The 26189-nt window shown below is 43.7% G+C and overlaps 2 protein-coding genes across 6 annotated transcripts in view; one reads left to right on the top strand and one right to left on the bottom strand.

The window, feature by feature from the left end:
- rnf41l (ring finger protein 41, like) overlaps window positions 1–8037 on the bottom strand; it is a 64728-nt gene extending 56691 nt beyond the window's left edge. The window contains exon 1 of one of the 4 annotated variants that reach the window (XM_078540768.1): window positions 7928–8037. The gene's annotated coding sequence lies outside the window, so the exon portion shown is untranslated. The remainder of the gene's footprint in view (window positions 1–7927) is intronic. The other 3 variants (XM_078540769.1, XM_078540762.1, XM_078540763.1) reach the window with 3 other exon arrangements.
- Window positions 7669–26189, top strand: part of rad54b (RAD54 homolog B) — a 196868-nt gene continuing 178347 nt past the window's right edge. The window contains exons 1-3 of one of the 2 annotated variants that reach the window (XM_078540758.1): window positions 7669–7890; window positions 8039–8415; window positions 21676–21877. In XM_078540758.1, coding sequence (XP_078396884.1) covers window positions 8287–8415; window positions 21676–21877 — 331 coding nt within the window. In that variant the 5' untranslated portion in view covers window positions 7669–7890; window positions 8039–8286. Of the gene's footprint in view, window positions 7891–8038; window positions 8416–21675; window positions 21878–26189 lie in introns of those variants that run through there. The other variant, XM_078540760.1, reaches the window with a different exon arrangement.

The following is a 26189-nucleotide window of genomic DNA, read 5'->3' as shown; positions in this document are numbered from 1 at the left end:
CTTCTTTTGTGCTAGGTATGACTCTAACCAGTGGAGAGTTTTTTTTTAATTCATTCACGGGATGTGGGCTCCGCTGGCTGGGCCAGCATTTATTGCCCATCCCTAGTTGGCCTTGAGAAGGTGGTGGAGAGCTGCCTTCTTGAACCGCTGCAGTCCATGTGGTGTAGGTACACCCACAGTGCTGTTAGGAAGGGAGTTCCAGGATTTTGACCCAGCGACAGTGAAGGAATGGCGATATATTTCCAAGTCAGGATGGTGAGTGACTTGGAGGGAAACTTTCAGGTGGTGGTGTTCCCATCTATCTGCTTTCCCCCTGATTCCCATTGACTCCAGTTTTGCTCAGGCTCCTTGGTGCCACACTCGGTCAAATGCGGCCTTGATGTCAAGGGCAGTCACTCTCACCTCACCTCAGGAGTTCAGCTCTTTTGTCCATGTTGAACCAAGGCTGTAATGAGGTCAGGAGCTGAGTGGCCCTGACGGAACCCTGGCGTCAATGAGCAGGTTATTGCCAAGCAAGTGCTGCTTGATAGCACTGTTGATGACTCCTGCCATTAATTTACTGATGATTGAGAGTAGACTGATGGGATGGTAATTAGCTTGGTTGGATTTGTTTTGTGTACAGGACATACCTGGGCAATTTTCCACATAGCCTTTCTGCACTTACCTTCTCCATGACTTGTCAAAGACCTCTAAACCTGCTGGACCTGGTTTACAGCAGCTAGTGCCATAAAAAGGGGTCACTTTACTTGCTTACTTACCTGCAACTCTACATCCCTCGATGCTAGGCCCGGGCACAAGCTGCTGCTCAGATCTCACCCGGCCTAAGTCAGAAGGTCGTATGAGAGAGGAATGGCAGGATTTCAAGGTAAGAACTTTCAAGTGGAGTGGCAATCCAACTCTATTGCAACTCCATTGGACGTTATGGCCCGCTATCTTTAACTTTTTTAGCTAAACACAGATAGTGGTCCTCTTCTTGGAACTTTTCTTTCTCGTTGGAATGTATATATTCTGTGTATTCTGAAATGTCCCTTTAAATGACTGCTGCTGCATCTCTATTGACCTATCCCTTAATCTAATTTGCCAGTTCACTTTAGCTATCTCTGCTTTCATGCCCTCATAATTGCCCTTATTTAAGTTTAAAATACTAGTCTTGGACTCGCTCTTCTCTCCTTCAAACTGAACGTAAAATTCAGTCATATTATGATCACTGTCACCTAGGGATGCCTTCACGATTAGGTCATTAATTGACAACTTGAACATACTTAATGACTGAGCCCCCAAAGCCCTTTGGGGTAGACAATTCCAGAGATTCGCCACCCTCTGACTGAAGAAATTCCTCCTCAGCTCGGTCCTAAATGGCCTACCTCTTATTCTGAGACTGTGTTCCGTGGTTCTAGACATCCCCCGCCAACCAGGGGAAACATCCTCCTTGCATCCACCACGTCGAGCCCTGTAAGAATTTTGCTCACTTAAATTAGATCACTTCTCATTCTTCTAAACTCTAGAGAATACAGGCCCAGCCTCTTCAATTTTTCCTCACAGGACAACCGCGCCATCCCAGGAATTAATCTGGTGAAACTTTGTTGCACTCCCTCTATCCTTCCTTAGATAAAGCAGACCAAAACTACACACAATACTCCAGGTGTGGTCTCACCAAGGCTTTATACAACTGCACCAAGACTTACTTACTCCTATACTCAAATCCCCTTGCAATAAGGATTAACATATCATTTGCCTTCCTAATTGCTTGTTGCACCTGCATGATAGCTTTCAGTGACTTATGGACAGGAACACCCAGGTCCCTTTGGACATTAACATTCCCCAATCCCTCCACATTTAAAAAACACTCTCCATTTCTGTTTTTCCTACCAAAGTGGATAACTTCAAATTTTTCCACATTATATTGCATCTTGTTCTTGCCCACTCACTTAGTCTGTCTAAATCTCCTTGAAGCTTCTTTGTGTCCTTCTCATAACTCACATTTCCACCAAGTTTTGTGTTATTCTCAAACTTGGAAACATTGCATTTGGTCCCCAATTATTGATATATATTGTGAATAGCTGGAGCTCAAGCACTGATCCTTGCGATACCCCACTAGTCACAGCCTACCACCCTGAGAATGATCCATTATCCCTACTCTCTGTTTTCTGTCTGTTAACCAATTCTCAATCCATTCCAGTATATTATCCTCAATCCCGTGAGCTCTTATGAGGAAATATTGAGCAGAGAGCCAGAGAAGTGGTGATGTAGTGGTATTGTCACAGGACTAGTAATCTAGAGACCCAAAGTAATGTTCTGAAGACCCAGGTCCAAATCCCATTGTATCGGATGGTGGAATTTGAATTCGAATTCAATAAAAAAAATCTGGAAATAAAAGTCTAACGATGACTATGAAACCATTGACAATTGTCATAAAATCCATCTGGTTCACTAATGCCCTTTAGGGAAGGAAATCTGCTATCCTTACCTGGTCCCTCATTGTGGTTGACTCTTAAATGCCCTCTGAAATGGCCTAGCAAGCCACTCAGTTGTAACAAACCACTAAAAAGGCAATAAGGAATGAAACTGGACAATCTACCTGGCATTGACCTAGGCACCGGAAACGACAATGGCAAACTCAGTTCTGTCGACTGTGCAAAGTCCTCCTTACTAACATCTGGGGGCTTGTGCCAAAATTGAGAGAGCTGTCTCACAGATTAGTCAAGCAATAGCCTGACATGGTCATACTCACGGAATCATACCTTGCAGATTATGTCCCAGACACTACCATCACCATCCAGCAGAGATGGGAGCACAATTGGGAGGAAGTTACCCTGGGAGTTCTCAACATCGACTCTGGACCTCATGAAGTCTTATGGCATCAGGTAAAACATGGGCAAGGAAACTTCCTGCTCATTACCACCTACCACCTGCACCCGCCACCCTTAGCTGATGAATCAGAACTCCTCCATGTTGAACACCACTTGGAGGAAGCACTGAGGGTGGCAATGGTGCAGAATGTACTTTGGGTGGAGGACTTGAGAGTGGCTCAGCATCTACCCGGCAATGTGGAAAATTGCCCAGGTATGTCCTGTCCATAAAAAGCAGGACAAATCCAACCAGACCAAGCTGGCCGAGTCCTAAAGAGCATAGCTGCTAGACTGGCTCTGCAACAGCTGGAGAGGGAACCAACAAGAGGGAAAAACCAACTTGAACTCATCCTCACCAACCTTCCTGCCGCAGAAGCATCTGTCCATGATAGTATTGATAGGAGTGACCACTGCACTGTGGAGGCGAAGTCCCGTCTTCACATTGAGGTTACCCTCCATCGTGTTGTGTGGCACTATCATCGTGCTAAATGGGATAGATTTTGAACGGATCTAGCAACTCAAGACTGGACATCCATGCCCAAGATTGGCCATGGGCCATCAGCAGCAACAGAATTGTACTCAACCACAATCTGTAACCTCATAGCACTGCATATCTCCCCCAATCTACCATCCCAGCAAGTCAGAGGATCAACCCTGGTTCATGAAGAGTGCAGGAAGGCATGTCAGGGGCAGCACCAGGCATACCTAAAAATGGGGTGCCAACCTGGGTGAAGATACAACTCAGGACTGCTTGTGTGTTAACCAGCGTAAACAGCATGAAATAGACAGACCAAAGCAATCCCACAACCAACAGATCACATCTAAGCTCTGCAGTCTTGCCACATCTGGTCGTGAATGGTGGCAGACAATTAAACAGCTCACTGGAGGAGGAGGCTCCACAAATATCCCCATCCTCAATGATGGAGGAGTCCAGCATATCAGTGCAAAAAAGAGGACTGAAGCATTTGTAACAATCACTCACCATGCTGACTTGGAAATATGTCACTGTTCCTTCACTGTTGCTAGGTCAAAATCATGGAACAGCCTTCCTAACAGAACTGTGAGTGTACCTACGCCACATGGACTGCAGCGGTTCAAGAAGGCAGCTCAGCACCACCTTCTCAAGGGTGACTAGGAATGGGCAATAAATGCTGGCTCAGCCAGCGAAGCCCACATTCTGTTAATGAATTTTTAAAAAATCTTCAGCCAGAAGTGCCGAGCAGATGATCCATCTCGGCCTTCTCCAGAGGTCGCAGGCCTCACAGATGCCAGTCTTCAGTCAATTCGATTCAGTCCATGTGTTATTAAGAAACCACTGAAGGCACTGGATACTGAAAAGCCTATGGGCCCTGACAATATTCCAGCAATGGTACTTAAGATTTGTGTTCCAGAACTTGCTGCGCCCCTCGCCAAGCTGTACCAGTACAGCTACAACACTGGCACCTACCCAGCAATGTGGAAAATTGCCCAGGTATGTCCTGTCCACAAAAAGAGGGACAAATCCAACCCAGCCAATTACTGCCTCATCAGTCTACTCTCGATCATCAGTAAAGTGATGGAAGGGATCATCATCAGTGCCATCAATTGGCACTAGCTTAGCAATAATCTGCTCACTGATGATCATTTTGGGTTCTGCCAGGGTCACTCAGCTCCTGACCTTATCATATCCTTAGTTCAACCATGGACAAAAAAGAGCTGAACTCCAGAGGTGAGGTGAGAGTGACTGCCCTTGACTTCAAAGCAGCATTTGACCGAGTGTGGCATCAAGGAGCCTGAGCAAATGGGAATCAGGGGATAAACTCGCCATTAGTTGGAGTCATATCTAGCACAAAGGAAGATGGTCGTGGTTGTTGGAGGTCATTCATCTCAGTTCCAAGACATCACTGCAGGAGTTCCACAGGGTAGTGTCTGAGAATCACAGAATCACACAGAATTACAGTGCAGAAGAGGCCCTTCGGCCCATCGAGTCTGCACTGACACTTGAGAAACACCTGACATACCTACCTAATCCTATTTACCAGCACTTGGCCCATAGCCTTGAATGTTATGACGTGCCAAGTGTTCATCCAGGTACTTTTTAAAGGATGTGAGGCAACCTGCCTTCACCACCCTCCCAGGCAGTGCATTCCAGACCGTCACCACCCACTGGGTAAAAAAGTTTTTCCTCACATCCCCCCCTAAACCTCCTGCCCTTCACCTTGAACTTATGCCCCCTTGTGACTGACCCTTCAACTAAGGGGAACAGCTGCTCCCTATCTACCCTGTCCATGCCCCTCATAATCTTGTACACCTCGATCAGGTTACCCCTCAGTCTTCTCTGCTCCAACAAAAACAACCCAAGTCTATCCAACATCTCTTCATAACTTAAATGTTTCATCCCAGGCAACATCCTGGTGAATCTCCTCTGCACACCCTCCAGTACAATCACATCCTTCCTATAATGTGGCGACCAGAACTGCACTCCAGTACTCCAGCTGTGGCCTCAACAAGGTTCTATACAACTCCAACATGACCTCCCTACTTTTGTAATCTATGCCTCGATTGATAAAAGCAAGTGTCCCATATGCCTTTTTCACCACCCCACTAACATGTCCCTCCGCCTTCAGAGATCTATGGACACACACGCCAAGGTCTCTTTGTTCCTCAGAACTTCCTAGTGTCATGCCGTTCATTGAATACTTCTTTGTCAAATTACTCCTTCCAAAGTGTATCACCTCACACTTTTCAGGGTTAAATTCCATCTGCTACTTATCTGCCCATTTGACCATCCCATCTATATCTTCCTGTAGCCCAAGACACTCAACCTCACTGTTAACCACCCAGTCAATCTTTGTGTCATCCGCAAACTTACTAATCCTACCCCCCACATAGTCATCTATGTCGTTTATATAAATTACAAATAATAGGGGACCGAGCACAGATCCCTGTGGCACGCCACTGGACACTGGCTTCCAGTCACTAAAGCATCCTTCTGTCATCACCCTCTGCCTCCTACAACTAAGCCAATTTTGAATCCACCTTATCAAATTACCCTGTATCCCATGTGCATTTACCTTCTTTATAAGTCTCCCATGTGGGACCTTTTCAAAGGCTTTGCTGAAATCCATATAAACTACATCAACTGCACTACCCTCATCTACAGACCTGGTCACGTCCTCAAAAAATTCAATCAAATTTGTTAGGCATGACCTCCCTCTGACAAAGCTATGCTGACTATCCCTGATCAAACCTTGCCTCTCCAAGTGGAGATAGATACTCTCCTTCAGAACTTTCTCCAATAGTTTCCCTACCACTGATGTGAGGCTCAATGGCCTGTAGTTCCCTGGCTTATCTCTACAACCCTTCTTAAATAGCGGAACCACATTAGCCTCAAGGCTCAACTATCTTCAGCTGCTTCATCAATGACCTACCTTCCATCATGAGGTCAGAAGTTGGGATGTTTGCTGATGATTGCACAATGTTCAGCACCATTTGCAACTCCTCAGATACTGAAGCAGTCCAGGTGCAAATGCAGCAACACCTGGACAATATCCAGGCTTGGGCTGACAAGTGGCATTTCGTGCCACACAAATGCCAGGCAATGACCATCTACAAGAGGGAATCCAACCATCACCCCTTGACATTCAATGGCATTACCATCGCTGAATTCCCTACTATTAACATCCTGGGGGGTTACCATTGACCAGAAACTGAACTGGACTAGTCACATAAATACTGTGGCTACAAGAGCAGTTCGAGGCTAGGAATCCTGCGGCGAGTAACTCACCTCCTGACTCCCCAAAGCCTGTCCACCATCTACAAGGCACGAGTCAGGAGTGTGAAGGAATTCTCTCCACTTGTCTGGATGAGTTCATCTCGAACAATACTCAAGAAGCTTGACACCCTCCAGGACAAAGGTTGATTGGCAACCCTTCCACAAACATTCACTCCCTCCACAACTGGCGCACAGCAGCAGTAGCGTGTACCATCTACAAGATGCACTGCAAAAACTCACCAAGACGCCTTAGGCAGCACCTTCCAAACCCACAACTGCTACCATCGAGAAGGACAAGGGCAGCAGACACATAAGAACACCACCACCTGGAAGTTCCCCTCCAAACCACTCACCATCCTGTCTTGGAAATATGTTGCTATTCCTTCACTGTCACTGGGTCAAAATCCTGGAACTCCATCCCTAACATCACTGTGGGTGTACCTACACCACATGGACTGCAGCGGTTCAAAAAGGCAGCTCAGCACCACCTTCTCAAGGGCAACTAGGGATGGGCAATAAATGCTGGCCCAGCCAGTGACACCCACATCTCATGAATGAATTAAAAAAATGGGCTTTGACAGGATAGATGCTGAGAGGAATGGGGAATCTGGAACTAGGGGGCACTATTTAAAAATAAGGGGTCTTCCATTTAAGACAGAGATGAGGAGGAATTCCTTCTCTCAGAGGATCGTTAATCTTTGGAACTCTACCCCTGAGACCAGTAGCGGTTGGGTCATTGAACTACATTTAAGACTTAGATAGATTTTTGATTTGCAAGGGAGTCAAATGTTATGGGAACAGGCAGGCAAATGTTGTTAATGCCACAATCTTAATCTTAACAGCCATAATCTTACTGAATGGTGGAGCAGGCTCAATGGGCCAAATGACCTACTCCTGCTCTTCTGAAGATCTTGTACTATGGGGGGAGGGCCTTAGAATGTGGAATGTCCCAATTGAACCTTTGCTGTGACTGCCCCAAGCTTTCATTTGTCCTTCAGCATGGTAGTCCTGGACCTTGGAATGTGCCAATCTACAACACTCGCTTGTTGACAGCTCTTTGAACTGGAAGAACAGCAAGTTTTGGGCAGATCAAAGCGCATCTTTTACTGAGTTGATAGTCCTCCAGCAGCAGTCGATGTTTACCTCGGTTTACGTTCCGGGAACAGCCTGTGGAGCACAGTCTTGAGTGATAGAGCTGCTGGCGATGAACCCTGATAAAAAAAACATTGTACCTCTTTCCATATCTGCTTTGCAAAGGGACATATAGGCACAGTGAGCGGTAGCACGGTAAGTAGTTCAAAACATAATATTGCAAAATAATTACCATAAAAGGATGGCAGAATTGCATAATTATTTAATTGCTCAATTCCATTTCATTCGAAAGGCAAGTCCTTGGCTCATTGTCGGCCTCATCCTGAACTGTTTTTCTTGGCAGTTTTTTTTGTTAGTGGCCAATATCAACATTGAACAGCGGAGCTGAAAGAGCTGCACATGCGCATTATATAGCACCTTGGGGACTTCCGGGAAGGCGGGAAACACGAAATGAAGCAGCTGCGACATTGTTGCCCCATCGATCAGCTAGAGCAACCAGGTGGGCATCAGGCGCTCTTTAACCACAGGGTCTAATTGATGTGCGGACACTCACATATTCCTCTTCCGGTGCCAAGGTGATAACTGCGTGAAATGAGAAGATCGGCAGCTCCGAGTCAGCTCAGCGGCAACGCAGCAAAAAAATTCAAGTTCGTCCCACCGGGGAAAACTGATAACCAGGAACCTGCTTCAGGAAGCACCAGCCTCTCGGAGCGGATCGAGGTACAAACAAAATAAACTTTTGTCCGGGCCGGTGGTAACTGGGGCTATGAAACGGCGCTGGCAAAGCTGAAGAGATTAATTCAGAAATGTCAATCGTAGGTTTCAGGGTTGGCAATAAGATAGTTTTCTTATTCTCTCATTCATATTGGAACAACGTTATCATTTGTTCTTTAAACCCATATTTTAACAATCTTGTATAAACGCACTCCCTTGCCATCTTGTCAATCTTTTTGAATCTTGCCTTACTGTCCGTGTTTACTATTGTTAATTGCAATATCCAGATTTCCCATTCAATTTTGTTATACAGTGCAGCTATTAGGATGCAGTTGCAGGCTTTGTTGAGTTTGATGTGTCTCGTCCAACTCCATTGTCTATGTGGATGTATATTTGTAAAACTTTAATTTTCATCAGCTGACTAGGCAACACCATAGGCACTTTGTGAGTATCTCAGTTTTTATTATTCCTTCACGGGATAGGGGTAATGCTGAACAAAAACAGAATTACCTGGAAAAACTCAGCAGGTCTGGCAGCATCGGCGGAGAAGAAATCAGTTAACATTTCGAGCCTTCATGGCCCATGGCAGAACTGAAGCATAGTTAGAAGAAGGGAGAAATATAAATTGGTTTAAGGTAGGTGGGGGGGGAGAGAGACATTGAGGGTGTGGTGATTGTGGAGATGAGCAGATAATCAAAAGACGTCACAGACAAAAGGGTCAAAGAGGTGTTGAAGGTGGTGATATTTGTCTGAGAAAAGTGCTAATTAAGAATGGAAGACAGGATATTCAAAGTACAGCTCTAGTGGGGGTGGGGTGGGAAGACTAACAAGGTTTTAGATTTAAAAATAATGGAAATAGGTGGGGAAAGAAGAATCTATATAAATTATTGAAAAAAAAGGGGGGGAGAAACGGGGTGGGGATGGGGGGAGGGGGAGTTTAAGATCTAAAGTTGTTGAATTCAATATTCAGCCCGGAAGGCTGTAAAGTGCCTAGTCGGAAGATGAGGTGCTGTTCCTCCAGTTTGCGTTGGGCTTCACTGGAACAATGCAGCAAGCCAAGGACAGACATGTGGGCAAGAGAACAGGGTGGAGTGTTAAAATGGCAAGCGACAGGGAGGTTTGGGTCTTTCTTGCTGACAGATCGCAGGTGTTCCGCAAAACGGTCGCCCAGTTCGCGTTTGGTTTCTCCAATGTAGAGGAGACCACATTGGGAGCAACGAATGCAGTAGACTAAGTTAGGGGAAATGCAAGTGAAATGCTGCTTCACTTGAAAGGAGTGTTTGGGCCCTTGGACGGTGAGGAGAGAGGAAGTGAAGGGGCAGGTGTTGCATCTTCAGCGTGGGCATGGGGAGGTGCCATAAGTGGGGGTTGAGGAGTAGGGGGTGATGGAGGAGTGGACCAGGGTGTCTCGGAGGGAACGATCCCTACGGAATGCCGTCAGGGAGGGTGAAGGGAAGATGTGTTTGGTGGTGGCATCATGCTGGAGTTGGCGGAAATGGCGGAGGATGATCCTTTGAATGCGGAGGCTGGTGGGGTAATAAGTGAGGACAAGGGGGACCCTATCATGTTTCTGGGAAGGAGGAGAAGGCGTGAGGGAGGATGCGCAGGATATGGGCCGGACACGGTTGAGGGCCCTGTCAACGACCGTGGATGGAAAACCTCGGTTAAGGAAGAAGGAGGACATGTCAGAGGAGCTGTTTTTGAAGGTAGCGTCATCAGAACAGATGCGACGGAGGCGAAGGAACTGAGAGAATGGGATGGAGTCTTTACAAGAAGCGGGGTGTGAGGAGCTGTAGTCGAGGTAGCTGTGGGAGTCGGTAGGCTTGTAATGGATATTGGTGGACAGTCTATCATCAGAAATTGAGACAGAGAGGTCAAGGAAGGGAAGAGAAGTGTCAGAGATGGACCATGTGAAGATGATGGAGGGGTGGAGATTGGAAGCAAAATTAATAAATTTTTCCAGGTCCCGACGAGAGCATGAAGCAGCACCGAAGTAATCATCGATGTACCGGAGAAAGAGTTGTGGGAGGGGGCCGGAGTAGGACTGGAACAAGGAATGTTCCACATACCCCATAAAGAGACAGGCATAGCTGGGGCCCATGCGGGTACCCATAGCCACACCTTTTATTTGGAGGAAGTGAGAGGAGTTAAAGGAGAAATTGTTCAGTGTGAGAACAAGTTCAGCCAGACGGAGGAGAGTAGTGGTGGATGGGGATTGTTGGGGCCTCTGTTCAAGGAAGAAGCTAAGGGCCCTCAGACCATCCTGGTGGGGGATGGAGGTGTAGAGGGATTGGACATCCATGGTGAAGAGGAAGCGGTTGGGGCCAGGGAACTGGAAATTGTTGATGTGACGTAAGGTGTCAGAGGAATCACGGATGTAGGTGGGAAGGGACTGGACAAGGGGAGAGAGAAGGGAGTCAAGATAACGAGAAATGAGTTCCGTGGGGCAGGAACAGGCTGACACGATCGGTCTGCCAGGACAGTTCTGTTTGTGGATTTTGGGTAGGAGGTAGAAGCGGGCCATCCGAGGTTGGGCGACTATCAAGTTGGAAGCTGTGGGAGGAAGATCTCCAGAGGAGATGAGGTCAGTGACAGTCCTGGAAACAATGGCTTGATGTTCTGTGGTGGGGTCATGGTCCAGGGAGAGGTAGGAGGAAATGTCTGCGAGTTGACGCTCAGCCTCCGCGAGGTAGAGGTAATGCTGGCTAGGCCACCATTTATTGCCCATCCCTAATTGCCCTTGGTGTTGAGCTGTGCTGCAATCCACAGTGCTCTCGGATCTTCAACTAAGTTTGTGATGACCCTGGGATATCATGCTACTCTCTATTAATGTGCATCCTGATATGTGAAGTCAAATAGGCCCATTTCCTTGTAAAGGTCTTCAGTTTGTCCAGTTTCTGTTGGAGCCATTGTGGCTACAGAGGCACTACAGTTGTCTTCTGAGTTAGATTTTTGCTCCGGATTAGTATCCAGTAAGCTCTGTGTGGGTTAATGTTTGGTGATGACAGGCTTGGGCATAGATGTGTTTCTGGTGCTGTCCGTCCTCACTGTCGGAAAGGCAGATGAGCTTAGGGCGTGGATTGGCACGTGGGATTACGACATTATTGCTATTAGTGAGACTTGGTTGCAGATGGGGCAGGACTGGCAGCTTAATGTTCTGGGATTCCGTTGTTTCAGACATGATAGAGGGGGAGGGATGAAAGGGGGAGGAGTGGCATTACTAGTCAGGGAAAATATCACAGCTGTGCATAAGCAGGACAGCCTGGAGGGCTCGTCTACAGTGGCCATATGGGTGGAGCTGAGGAATGGGAAAGGTGTGACCACACTAATAGAGTTGTATTATAGACCGCCCAATAGTCAGAGAGAATTGGAGGAGCAAATTTGTAGAGAGATAGCAGACCGATGTAAGAAACAGAAAGTTGTGATAGTAGGAGATTTTAACTTTCCACATATTGACTGGGACTCCCATACTTAAAAGGGCTGGATGGCTTGGAGTTTGTCAAATGTGTTCAGGACAGTTTTCTAAATCAATATATCGAGGTACCAACGAGAGAGGATGCAATACTTGATCTATTAGGGAACCAGACAGGTCAGGTGACAGAAGTATGTGTAGGCGAACATTTTGGGTCCAGTGACCACAATGTCATTAGTTTTAAGTTAATTATGGATAAGGATAGGTCTGGTCCTCGAGTTGAGATTCTAAATTGGAGAAAGGCCAATTTTGTGGAAATGATAAAGGATCTATCTAGGAAGAGTGGATTGGCATAAGTTGTTTTCTGGCAAGGATGTGTTCAGTAAGTGGAAGGCATTCAAAGGCGAAATTTTGAGAGTGCAGAGTTTGCATGTTCCTGTCAGGATTAAAGGCAAAGTTAACAGGCATAGGGAACCTTGGTTTTCAAGGGATATTGGCGATCTGGTTAAGAAGAAGAGAGAGGTATATAGCAGGTATAGGCAACAAGAAGCAAATGAGGTACTTGTAGAGTATAGAAAATGTAAGAAAATACTAAAAAAGGAAATCAGGAAGGCAAAAAGAAGACATGAGGTTGCTTTGGCAGATAATGTGAAGGTAAACCCGAAGGGTTTCTACAAGTATATTAAGAGTAAAAGGATAGTAAGGGTCACAATTGGTCCCCTTGAAGATCAGAGTGGTCATCTATGTGTGGAGCCTCACGAGATGGGGGAGATCTTAAACAGTTTTTTTGCATCAGTATTTACTCAGGAAACTGGCATAGTGTATAAGGAAGGAAGGGAAACAAGCAGTAGTTTCATGGAACATATAGAGATTAAAGAGGAGGAGGTGCTTGCTGCCTTACAGCGAATAAAGGTAGATAAATCCCCCGGGCCTGACATGATATTCCCTCGGACCTTGAGGGAGACTAGTGTAGAAATTGCAGGGGCCCTGGCAGAAATATTTAAAATGTCCTTAGCCATGGGTGAGGTGCCGGAGGATTGGAGGGTAGCTCATGTTGTTCCGTTGTTTAAAAAAGGCTCCAAAAGTAAACCAGGTAATTACAGGCCAGTGAGCCTGACGTCAGTAGTAGGCACATTATTGGAAGGTGTTCTGAGAGATCGGATATATAATTATTTGGACAGCCAAGGGCTGATTAAAGATAGTCGGCATGGCTTTGTGTGTGGTAGGTCGTGTTTAACGAACCTTGTAGAGTTTTTCGAGGAGGTTACCAAGAAAGTAGATGAAGGAAAGGCTGTGGATGTTGTCTACATGGACTTTAGTAAGGCCTTTGACAAGGTCCCACATGGGAGGTTAGTTCAGAGGGTTCAGACACTTGGTGTCCATGGAGAGGTTGTAAACTGGATTCGAAATTGGCTGTGTGGGAGAAGACAGAGAGTGGTAGTGGATGATTGCTTCTCAGACTGGAGGTCTGTGACTAGTGGTGTGCCTCAGGGATCTGTACTGGGACCATTGTTGTTTGTTGTCTATATCAATGATTTGGATGATAATGTGGTGAATTGGATCAGCAAGTTTGCTGATGACACTAAGATTGGAGGTGTTGTGGACAGCGAGGAAGGCTTTCAAAGCTTGCAGAGAAATCTGGACCAACTGGAAAAATGGGCCAGAAAATGGCAGATGGAATTTAATGTGGAAAAGTGTGAGGTGTTACATTTTGGAAGGTCAAACCAAGGTAGGACATACACAGTAAATGGTAGGGCACTGAGGAGTGCGGAGGAACAAAGGGATCTGGGAGTTCAGATACATAATTCCCTGAAAGTGGCGTCACAGGTAGACAAGGTTGTAAAGAAAGCTTTTGGCATACTGGCCTTCATAAATCAAAATATTGAGTATAGGAGTTGGGATGTTATGGTGAGGTTATATAAGACATTGGTGAGGCCAACTTTGGAGTATTGTGTGCAGTTCTGGTCGCCTAACTACAGGAAGGATATCAGTAAGATTGAGAGAGTGCAGAGAAGATTTACTAGGATGTTGCCAGGTCTTAAGGAGTTGAGTTACAGGGAAAGATTAAACAGGTTAGGACTTTATTCCTTGGAGCGTAGAAGAATGAGGGGAGATTTGATAGAAGTTTACAAAATTGTGAGGGGTATAGACAGAGTAAATGCGAGTAGGCTCATTCCACTTAGATTAGGAGAAATAAACACAAGAGGACATGGCTTTAGGGTGAAAGGGGAAAGGTTTAGGGGGAACATTAGGGGGAACTTCTTCACTCAGAATGGTGAGAGTGTGGAACGAGCTACCATCTGACGTGGTAAATGCGGGCTCACTGTTAAGTTTTAAGAATAAATTGGATAGATACATGGATGAGAGAGGTCTGGAGGGTTATGGACCAGGTGCAGATCAATGGGACTAGCGGAATAATATTTCGGCACAGACTAGAAGGGCCGAAGGGCCTGTTTTCTGTGCTGTAGTGTTCTATGGTTCTCAGCTTCACTCCTTTAATTCCAAGGGACGCAGACTTGAAAGTTTGCGGCAAATAACTGGTGCAACCATTCATTGCAGGATCTAGCAGGAACATAAAAAAACTATTAACTCCCCCTCTCTGCTGCGAAACTGCTCACTATTTCAGGATCATCCTGGAATGCAAAGATGTTTCTTTTCTGTACCACAAACTATTTACTTAAATGCTTCTCCACCCTCACCTCCAACAATAAGTGCGAGGAGCTCATCTTTGTCTATGATTGAGACCATCCATTCAGGTGAAGTCAGTGTGACTGCCCTTGACATCGAGGCAGCATTTGACTGAGTATGGCATCAAGATGCTTTAATTAAATTGAAGTCAATGGGAACCAGTGTGAAAAGTCTCCCCTGGTTGGAGTCATACCTAGCACAAAAGAAGATGGTTGTGGTTGTTGGAGACCCATCGTCTCAGCCCCAGGACATCGCTGTATGAGTCCCTCAGGGTAGTGTCCTAGCCCAGCCATCTCAGCTGCTTCATCAATGACCTTCCATCCATCATAAGGTCAGAGCTGGAGATGGTCACTGGATGATTGCACACTACACAGTATCATTCGTGACTCCTTGAATACTAAACACAGTCCGTGCCTATATGTAAAAAGAACCGGACAACATTCCGGCTTGATAAAAACAAAAAGCTAAAAGCTACTGCAGATGCTGGAAATCCAAAACAAAAACAGAATTACCTGGAAAAACTCAGCAGGTCTGGCAGCATCGGCAGAGAAGAAATCAGCTAACGCCTCGAGCCCTCATGGCCCTTCGGCAGAACTGAAGCATAGTTAGAAGAAGGGAGAAATATAAACATTCCAGCTTGGGCTGATAAGTGGCAAATAACATTCATGCCACAAAGGTGCCAGGCAATGACCATCTCCCCTTGGCATTTAATGGCATTACCATCACTGAATTTCCAACTATGAACATCCCAGGGGTTACCATTGACCAGAAACTGAACTAGACCAGCCATATAAATATTGTGATTACAAGAACAGGTCAGAGGCTGGGAATGCTGTGGCGAGTAATTCACTTTCTGACTCCCCAAAACTTGTCCACCATCTACAATGCACAAGTTAGGAGTGTGATGGAATACACTCCACTTGCTTGTATGAGTGTACATCCAACAACACTCCAGAAACTCGACACTATCTAGGACAAAGCAGCTCACTGGATTGACACCCCATCCATTACTTTAAACATTCACTCCCTGCACCACTGATGGACAGTGACAACAGTGTGTAACACGTACAAGATGCACTGCAACAACTTGCCAAGCTTCCTTCAACAGAACCTTCCAAACCCACGACCTCTACAAGGAGTACAAGGGCAGCAGAGGCATGGAACACCACCACTTGCAAGTTCCCTTCAGAGTCGCACACAATCCTGACTTGGAGCTAAATTGCTAGTCCTTTACTGTTGTTGGGCCAAAATCCTGGAATTTCCCTCCTAAAAGCACTGTGGGTGCAGAAGGCAGTTCACCATCACCTTTTTTGAGGGAAGCTGGGGATGGGCACTAAATGCTGGCCTTTCCAGTGACATTCATATCTAAGGAAAGAATAAGAGTGGCTTCTGCCGCTTTCTTCCCTTCCCTTGGCCGAGTGGGCCAGACTTCTTCCAAGGTTCTCCCATGTCTGAACGCTGACTCTCATCTTCCTCAATTTTCTCTCCTATCACCCTTCACGTCCTCCTGAGCTCATCCTATTCATGATATACACCCCTTGCTTCTTTGATCCTATTCCAACTGATCTGACCATCCAGCTTCCCTCCCTGACTTCCATGTTTGCTGATATTGTTAATCCTCTGGTTCTGTCCACCTTCTTTTCGAATCTAACATCCCTGTTGCTCTCCCAAAAATGAAGTCTTTGACCCCTCTGTCCTGAAAACTATCATGCCTTCTCCAATCTTACTTTCCTCACCCAGGTTTTTGAACTTGCTGTCAACTTCCTAAGCTCTGCCCATCCTTCCAGGACCTTAATTTTTGAATCCCTCCAATCAGATTTCTGCCCCAGCACCAAAATGGCTCTTACCAAAATCACAAATGGAATCCTATGTGATTGTGATAAAGGTAAACTAACTCTCCTTGACCTGTTTTTACCATGCTTGACCACAACATCCTCCTCTAATGGCTTTCCTGGTGGGACTGAACGTGCCTGGTTATGTTCTTATCTATCCATTCATAGCCAGAGAATCACCTGCAATGGCTTCTCTTCTGTATCCTTACCTTCAGCTCTGGTGTCCCCCAGGGATCAATCCTTAGTCCCCATATTTCTCATCTAGTTGAGACCCCTTGACAACCTCATCAAAAAACACACTGGCTGGTTCAAATATACTCTGACAATACTCGACTGTAACTCATCACCGCCTCTCTCGACCGTTTCACTGTCTCTAAATTGTTAGACTGTTTCCCTGACGTTCGGGAATGAGCAGAAAATTCCTGTCAGCTAAAGATTGGGAGAACTAAGGCCATTGCCTTCAGTCCCCACCCTTTTCAGAATTAATTAACTTTACGTTTATAAATGAACAGAATATCTTAAGCACATCCAAAACTTTGCTGCCCAAATCCTAACTTGTGCCAAACCTCATTTAGCCATCAACCCTGTGCTTCCTGGTGTTGACTTCGGGTTAAGCAACATCTTGCTTTTAAATTCTCATCTCTGTTTTCAAATCCCTTATGGCCTCTCTATCTCTGTAACCTCTTCCAGCCCTTCAGACTTATGAGATCTCTGTGCTGTTCTAATTCTGGTCTCTTGCACATCCCAGATTTTATTTACTCCGCCATTGACAGCTGTGCTTTCAGTTGCTCAGGCATTATAGTCTGGAATTCCCTCCCTTAACCCTTTGTCTCCCCTTCTTTCTTTGCTACTTTAAGAAGCTCTTTGACCAAGCTTTTGCCCTAATATCTCCTGATGAGGCTCAGTTTTGCATTTTATTTATCGTGTTCCTGTGAAGCATTTTGGGATGTCTTGCTACATTAAGGTGCCATATAAATGCAAGTTCTTGTTATAGTTGAATAGTGTGCTAACATCCAATGCCATATGCACATGTAAATAACATTCACCTGGAGAGTCAGGGGCATTGCACAGACATTCCTGCTTGTCCTATGTCATCTAGGGCAAAGGGAAGACTGACATATTAATACGGAGTGGTATGCTTTGGGTGTTCCTGATTCCCATATACTAAGTTCCTTATCTTAACTACTTTATCAGGAATGTGGGATCACTCTAATCTTTCAGTTAACTTGACACAAATCAGATATCAAACTTGGGTTCTTTTTGGCTCAGTACATCAATTGCCACAGATATTTTATTTATTCATTGCTGGCTTTGACAGCAATTATTGTCCATCCCTAACTGCCCTTGAGAAGGTGGTGGCTCGCCACCACCCTGAACCGCTACAGTCCATGAGGTGTAGGTACACCCAGAGTGATGTTAGGAAGAGAATTACAGGATTTTGACCCAGTGACAATGAGGGAACAGTGATATATTTCCAAGTTGGGATGGTGTGTGGCTTGGAGGGGGGTACTAGCCGGTGGTGGTGTTTCCATGCACCTGCTGCTCATGTCCTTTTGAGGTAGGTCGCAGTTTTGGAAGGTGCTTTCAAATCAGTCTTGGTGAGTTGCTGCAGTGCATCTTGTAGATGGTACACGCTGCTGACACTGTGCATCAGTGGTAGAAGGAGTTAATGTTTAAGGTGGTGGATGGGGCACCAATTGAGCGAGCTGCTTTGATCTGGATGGTGTTGAGCTTCTCAAGTGCTGTTGAAGCTCCACTTGCCCAGGCAAGTGGAGAGTATTCTATCACACTCCTGATTTGTGCATTATAGATGGTGAACAGGCTTTGGGGATCAGAAAGTGAGTTACTCACCGCAGAATTCCCGCCCTCTGACCTGCTTTTGTAGCCACAGCATTCCTGTGGCTGGTCCATGTCAGTTTCTGGTCAGTGGTAACTCTCAGGGTGTTGACAGTGAGGGATTCCGCACTGGTAATACCATTGAAGGGTGATGGTTAGATTCTATCTTGTTGGAGATGGTGATTGCTTGGCACTTGTGTGATATGAACGTTGCTTACCACTTATCAGCCGAAGCCTGAATATTGCCTGGGTTTTGCTGCATATGGATACTGACTGCTTCAGTATCTGAGGAATTGCAAATGGTGCTCAACATTGTATGAACATCCCTACTTCTGACCTTATGATGGAGGGCAGTTCATAGATAGCTATAAATAGAGTTCTCATTATAAATCATTAGTTTAACCTGTTAATTTACTTGTTTTGTTGACTTTAATAGGCCTAGTATATTGGAAATATGCTTATGAAAGAATGGCTGCAAAGCAGCAACACAGCAATGTGTCCTCTTAACAATCCAGTATACACAAAACACTGACTGTGTGCTTGGACATGAGACAGCTCTCTGCAAAGTGAATTTGGAACAGAGGAAATAGGAGTAGGCCATTCAGCTCCTCGAGCCTGCTCTGCTATTCAACTAGATCATGGCTGATCATCTGTCCCAACGTCATTTTCCTGCACAATCCCCATATCCCTTGATGTTGTTAGTATCTAGAAATTTATAGATATCTGTCTAGAACGTACTCAGTGACTGAGCCCACAGCCCTCTAGGGTAGAGAATTCCAAAGTCTCACTACCCCCTGAGTGAAGAAATTCCTCCTTATCTCAGCCCAAAATGGCTTGTCCCTTATTCTGGGACTGTCTGAATCACTGATCCTTAATGCAGTTGTTTGTGATTTCCCACAGGTTGTGTTGGGAGTCACTGGGCAGTTACCATGAGATCTTCAGCAGGCACTTATGGTGTAGAATTGTTAGAGGTATGGGACTAGAAAACCTGCCAGCCTTTTTACAATGTCTGGTGTATAGCGTTTGTGGAAGTTGGAAGGGAGAAATAACTTCCTTATTCGCAAAAAAAATTGCCTTTATTGCAAGGGGCATGGAGTGTAAAAGAAGGGAAATCTTGTTACAACTGTACAGAGTATTGGTGAGACCACACCGAGAGCACAGTGTGCAGTTTTGGTTCTCTTACTTGAGGAGGTAGTTCAGAGAAGGTCACTAGGTTGATATGCAGCAGGACCTGGACAACATTCAGGCTTGGGATGATATGTGGCAAGTAATATTACATCTTACATATTCTTCATGGGCACAATGAAACTGCATAGTCAGTATGTATAACTCTTCCTTCCCCTACAATGTATGCGCCCACAACTATAAAATGTGCATTGCCTTCAAATGACTTGCCTACGATTTCTTTAAGATCCTAAGGGATCTTGACAGAGTGGATGCGGAGAGGATGTTTCCTCTTGTGGGAGAATCTAGAACTAGGGCTCACTGTTTAAAAATAAGGGGCCGCTCATTTAAGGCAGAGATGAGAATTTTTTTTTTCTGAGAGTTGTGAGCCTTTGGAACTCTTCCTCAAAAGGCAGTGGAAGCAGAGCCTTTGGATATTTTTAAGGCAGAGCTAGATAGATTCTTGATCAACAAGGGGCTGAAAGGTTATCAGGGGTATGCAGGAATGTGGAGTTGAGATTACAATCATATCAGCCATGATCTTCTTGAATGGTGCAGCAGGTTCAAGGGGCCGAGTGGCCTACTCATAATTCATGTGTTCATATAATATTCGTGCCATGCAAATGCCAGACAATGACCATCTTCCCATGATATTCAATGGCATTACCATTGCTGAATATTCCGCTAGCAACATCCTGGGTGGGGGTTACCATTGACCAACAACTGAACTGGACCAGCCATATAAATACTGTGGCTCCAAGAGTGGGTCCGAGGCTGGGAATTCTGTGGTGTGTAACGCATCTTTTGACTCCCCAAAACCTACCCACCATCTAGAAGGATGTTTCCTTCATGGGGGAAATCTAGAACTAGGGGGCATAGTTTAAAAATAAGGAATCTTCCTTTTAAGACAGAGATGAGGATGAATTTCTTCTCACAGAGGGCCATTAATCTTAGGAATTCTCTACCCCAGAAAAGAGTGGAGGCTTGATCATTAATAGATTAACTCAAATTCTAAAAATATATTCGGAGTGCTTTGAGGAAGTAACAAACAGGGTGGACAGTGGGGAGCCGGTAGATGTAGTGTATTTAGATTTTCAAAAAGCATTTGATAAGGTGCCACATGAAAGGTTACTAAACAAGATAAGTGCTCATGGTGTTTGGATAACATATTAGCATGGATAGAAAATTGGTTAGCTAACAGGAAGCAGAGAGTTGAGATAATTGGTTCGCATTGTCAAACTGTGGATCAGTGCTGGTGCCTCAACTATTTACAATCTATATTGATGACTTGGATGAAGGGAGGAGGACCGATTGTGTGGTAGCTGATGACACAAGAATAGATAGGAAAGTAAATTGTGAAGAGGACACAAAAAGTCTGCAAAGGGATATAGATAGGTTAATGATTGGGCAAAAATTTGGCAGATGGTGTATAATGTGAGAAAATGTGCGCTTGTCCACTTTGATAGGAAGAATAGAAAAGTGGATATTTTTTTTAAATTTAGAGACTGCAGGAATCTGTGGTACTGAGGGGCTGGGTGACCTGGTACATGAATCATAAAAAGCTGGCATGCAGGTACAGCAAGTGATTGGGAAGGCAAGTAGAATGTTGACCTTTATTGCAAGGGAGGTGGACTTTAAAAGTTGGCAAGTGTTGCTACAGCTGTACCTGGCGTTAGTGAGACTGCATCTGGAGTACCTTGTACAGTTTTGATTTCCTTACTTAAGGAAGGATACAGTTGTATTGGAAGCAGTTCAGCGATGAGATTTTTTTTCTCTGAAGGTCATGAATCTTTGGAATTCTCTTCCCCTGAGAGCAGTGGAGACTGGGTGATCGAAAATATTCAAGGCTGAGTTAGATTTTTGATCAACAAGGGAGTCAAGGATTCTGGGGTGACAGGTAGGAAAATGGAGTCGAGGCCACAGATCAGCCATGATCTTATTGAATGGGGAAGTAGGCTTGATGGCCAAATGGTCTACCCCTGCTCCTATTTATGTTCTTGTGGAAAATTAATATTTATGCACCATCTTTACCCTAACTCATTCTTTTTCAAGCTCAATAATATGGAAATCCTTATCTGCCTCGGTTTCTACCTCTTCCATAATATACAGGCTTTTAAAACCCATGTTTTAAATCAAGATGTGTTGGTTGAGTAAAATATCTTTTTTTTCTGATTTGTACAGTTGTGGTGGTATCGTAGACCAGAGCATTGGCCCTTCATCTGAGCTTACCAATTCATTTTCATATTTCATTTGTTAACTTTAATGGCAATCAATAAAAATAAGTAGGTGTGAGGTAATTTCCATTTCTTCTCATTTTATTATCTTTCATTTTAGGTAACTCATGACAGTGACAATAACCAGAGTCCTTTATTGCAATCCAAAGCAATAGTCGCAAAATGTGAACTAATCCAGACCTGCCCTTCTCGCCAAACTACAGGAAATGTGGGTGAAGATGGTCAACTAGAGAGACCTGAATCTGACCATCTGACTACCGTATCAGTTTTATCAGTGGGTGCACCAAGTACAAGTCAGGCTGGTAATTACAACCTCATTTTGTTACACTCTGAAATGCAATTCTGGAGCTTACTTGTAATAGCTGTGTGCTTTGCATTTCCTAGAAAGGTACCTCCTGGCTGAGAGAGAGATAAGGCATGCAGTAACTAAGCTGGGAGACTTATTATTAACACTGAGTGTCTTTCCACTAAACTATAACATCAATGTAATTGCAAATTAAATCTTGTATTGAGGGCTGGAGAAGAATTTCACTACTTAATTTTAGAATGAATTTGTTTTGTAGTTCTGAATTTACTCTACACAAGCTTAGCTTTGCACCAACTCTAAACTGGTGGTATGAATGCATCCTAAAAGTCTGACTTAAACATTTTGGCTGCAGTAGGACTTTTTTACAGTGTAATGGTGGGTATGTGATATTTTTGCATAGTTGTCACTAACATTTTTCCCAGCCGTACATCAGGAAAGCGTAAAGATCGGCTTTGAAAATTTCATGGCATAAGAAAGAAGGAAAAATCTTGTAGTGCTTTTCATGTCCTTGTACCATTCAATAACACTTCACAGACAATGAAATATTTTCACTGTTGTAATATAGCAAAATGTTGCAGCCACTTTGTGCACAGCCACAAATGGCAATGAGATAAACAATCCGTATTCTTGTTTTGGGGGTTTTGGTTGAAGGATAAATGTTGGTCATAGCACAAGGTGAACTCCTCAGGCTTTCTGAGCATAGTGCCATAAGTCCTTTTATGTTCATCCGAGAGGGACTATCTGAAAGAATGTGCAGCCATGGCTCAATACTGAAATGAAGTGTCAACCTTGATGTCATGCTCATCTTAAGTGGAGCCTGAACACATGATATTCTGACTGAGGCACCTCTGAGTGGAACCTGACACCTTTAAAGTGCTGGTTGTTTCTTGTTAGACATGATGATGGCTTGGCATGTTCATAGTCATAAAGTCATTATAGCACAGAGAAGGCCATTCAGTCATTACATTTACTAAGCTTTCCTTTTTTAAACAGACTATCAAAGCAATGTTTGTTAACCATAGCTCACAACTGTAGTGTTTTGCAATAATTTGGCAAATTACTGGTAATATTTTGAAGTTGCTTTGGGAGTAGGTTGGCCCAATTCAAGATGGCACTGGGGATCCAAGGTCAAAATTTATTAATGAACCAGACTGCAGCTTCAAAAAGCAATGTTATTATAATTTCCTGATTATAGAATCATACAGTACAGAAGGATTCGATTTTTCGTGCCTGTGCCGGCCCTCAAATAACTACCAATTTAATTAGTCCCCCTCTCCTGTGTTTTTTTTTCCCCCACACCCCTGCACATTTTCTGTTTTGAGCAAATGTTTTGTGATGTCTTATTTGAAAATAAATCTCAGATTGAACCATTGACCATGAGAAAACAACTTCAAGGACATAAAACCCCAAGTAAAAAGGGATTATATTATCACACAGGATGGAAAATAAAATAAAATCACATTAAAATGTTATCTCTTTTTAAAATCCCATATCTGGTTGTGTTCCACATAAAAATGAATAAGTTCAAGTTTTCTCCCAATGCTCTATTGCCTAGTGCTTAAGACAAATGAAAATAAGTTTTACTAAGTAGATTCAGTCTCTTATAAACTGAAACCTATGGACATATGCATGACAGGAATGTGAAACTAATAATGCCGCCAAGTTCTACTGGCTTTTTTTGAAAGTAGGTACCACCGTTGAGCCATTAAGTTCAGATTAAAAAGAATATATTTATTTACAAGAAAGATAATACACAGATGTAGTAAAACACAGCTGATACAACAGTAAATATGGAATCAGTCCAAATGGAGTAAAAATGCCTTTTTCAAGAACATCTCTTGCCCAGTTTGTTACCAACCCATGGTTTCATAGACCAATGATGACATAATCTGTGTGTGATGTCGGCTTGCTCAGCTCTAGTGCCAATTCCAGACACTGAATAGAACCAGTAACTATAAGAAAAGATCTCAGCTCATTTACAGTTTTTGGGCCTTCAAATACAGGCATCATCATCCAAGACTTAAGTCACTCAACAATGGATGGTTGCATGCCATATGAATGACCAATTTGGCATACATTATCTTGTGCTTACCCCAAGGCCTTAATCAATATACATTTTAAGTTTCCCGACTTAACCTTTCTTATTACTGTGTCTGCTTAAATACCAGATCAATCAATAAATCTGGCTTATTTTTTCACACAGCTTGATTCTAGTCTACATTTTGAAGTTTAGTAGGGAAGGATTTTAGATTTTTAGCTCTAGTTATGTTAAAACTATATTACATGAATTACAGATTTTTCTTTCTGTTTGACGAAGGACAGGACTCTGCTTTTGTCATAGAAACTGTTATTCGAAGGGGGCACATTTCACATACTGAATATTTTTCTGACTGTTTGTCATCATCCTTTCTTCAAAACTTGATGGTATTGGGAAACTACTATTTTACTGTAGGGCTCTATAACTGATCTCAATCCTGTTTTGATCCAACACTTGATACCTACATAGGAGTAGGAGTAGGCCATTCAGCCTGCCGTGCCTGCTCTGCCATTCAATCAAATCATTGTTACGACCGGGATGGGAGCAGTGCGCAGTTGATCTAGCCCCACTATTCCACGTGTTGCAACATTAGTTTAAATGTTCAATTCACTCAACAAAATGGCCAATTGTTTACCTTCACTACTGTTATACAGAATAAAAGAGACTTTAACCAGGCTTCTTCCAAGAAACTCAGAATGATTGATTTATTATAAAACAAAACTTATTTTCCTTTAAACAAGTTGCAAGAACAGGTTATCACACAATTGTACTCTAGAAGTATAACTATCTATTCCTTTTAAAAATACCTTGGCATGCACGTGCATGCACACACACAAATATATGCGCACACACTAACAAAGGACAGACGGATAGAGTTTCTGTAGAGATGGGCTTTGGAGGATAGGCTTTATAAAATAAAGGATAATATTCTCATGGGTTTTGACACCGTCGACCTGGAGAGCTCTCTCGTGTGAAGATCTCGTGTTGATCCTCGTGGATGTCTGGAGGTTCTCGCCAATGGAACTTCGGTGTGGAGGATAATATAGAGCTGGATCAATTGTTCTTGTCTCAGCTTTGAAGATTTCCAAATGCAGACAAGTTACTCAGATGAGGATTTTCTGGCTGATTGATAACCACACGCAGAATTTCAGGCAAGGCAGGGAGAGAGCCAGTTAGGGCAGCCTTCCTTCTCAGCTTACTCCTCAAAAGTCTGAGTTCAAAACCAACAGGTTCAAATCTTAAAGTTTGTGTCTGTCGTGCGATTTCCTGTAAATTACTAGCCTTTACCATTTTTTGCCCATCAATTAAAATGCCTGCAGTTCAAAACAAACAGCTCTTCCTCCTCATGTACCATGCTAGTCAGGTGATTTCTTGGAAAAGGCCTGCTTGTTTCAAGGTGAACTTATGACCTTTTTTAAAAAAAACTCCAGGTCAGCATCCAAATATCCAGATAATGCAATGTCTTTCCATATTTTAAAAGAAAAATATAGTTTTAAAAGATATGATTCTAATATCATGGTTGGTCATCTACCTCAATGCCACTTTTGTAAGCTATCTCTATATCCCTTGATGTAATTAGTTTGCAGAAATCTATCAAATTCTGTCTTGAACGTGCTCAATGATTGAGCTTCCACAGCGCTCTGGGGTAGAGAATTCCAAAGATTCACCACCCTCTGAGTGAAGAAATTCCTCCTCATCTCAGACTTAATCTCAGAATGAGAGAGAGGCCATTTATGTCCTTGAACCCCTGCATGTCTATTTAGAATCTGCGATTCTTGACTCGAATACTTTTGTTTGTTTGATATGCCAGGCATCTCATTTGATTTGTTAATTTGGTTGCTACCAAATTTTGGATTTGATTTTTCTACTATCACTGTCTTCTTTCTGTTTGATCAAGATACAAGTAAGATGCATTTTAAGTGACTTTTTAAAAATCATGTAATTAATCTAATCTTTAAGTTACTAATTACGTATACCCTTTTAGAACTTGACACAATAACAAATTCTGAGAAACATGCATATTCTGAGACTAATCTAAAATTGTTTGTATTTCCAGATATTAAATACTGCTTATTTAAGATTGTTTTTCTTAGCTATTTGAAGAAAATTTAGACCTTAAAACAAGCACAGCATGTAAAACAATTTTAAAAATTGGTAACGTTGGGGAAGGTTCGAATCCTGTGGGTAAATGGTACGGATTCTCTCTCTAGTAAAGGTCCTTGCTTATCACTGGAGACATCTAGCTTAGGAAAAACAATTCTGAAAATGT

This window comes from Cetorhinus maximus, chromosome 4 (genome assembly GCF_964194155.1).
Source record: "Cetorhinus maximus chromosome 4, sCetMax3.hap1.1, whole genome shotgun sequence".
Classification (NCBI taxonomy): domain Eukaryota; kingdom Metazoa; phylum Chordata; class Chondrichthyes; order Lamniformes; family Cetorhinidae; genus Cetorhinus; species Cetorhinus maximus.
This window is presented reverse-complemented; position numbering and strand designations above follow the sequence as displayed.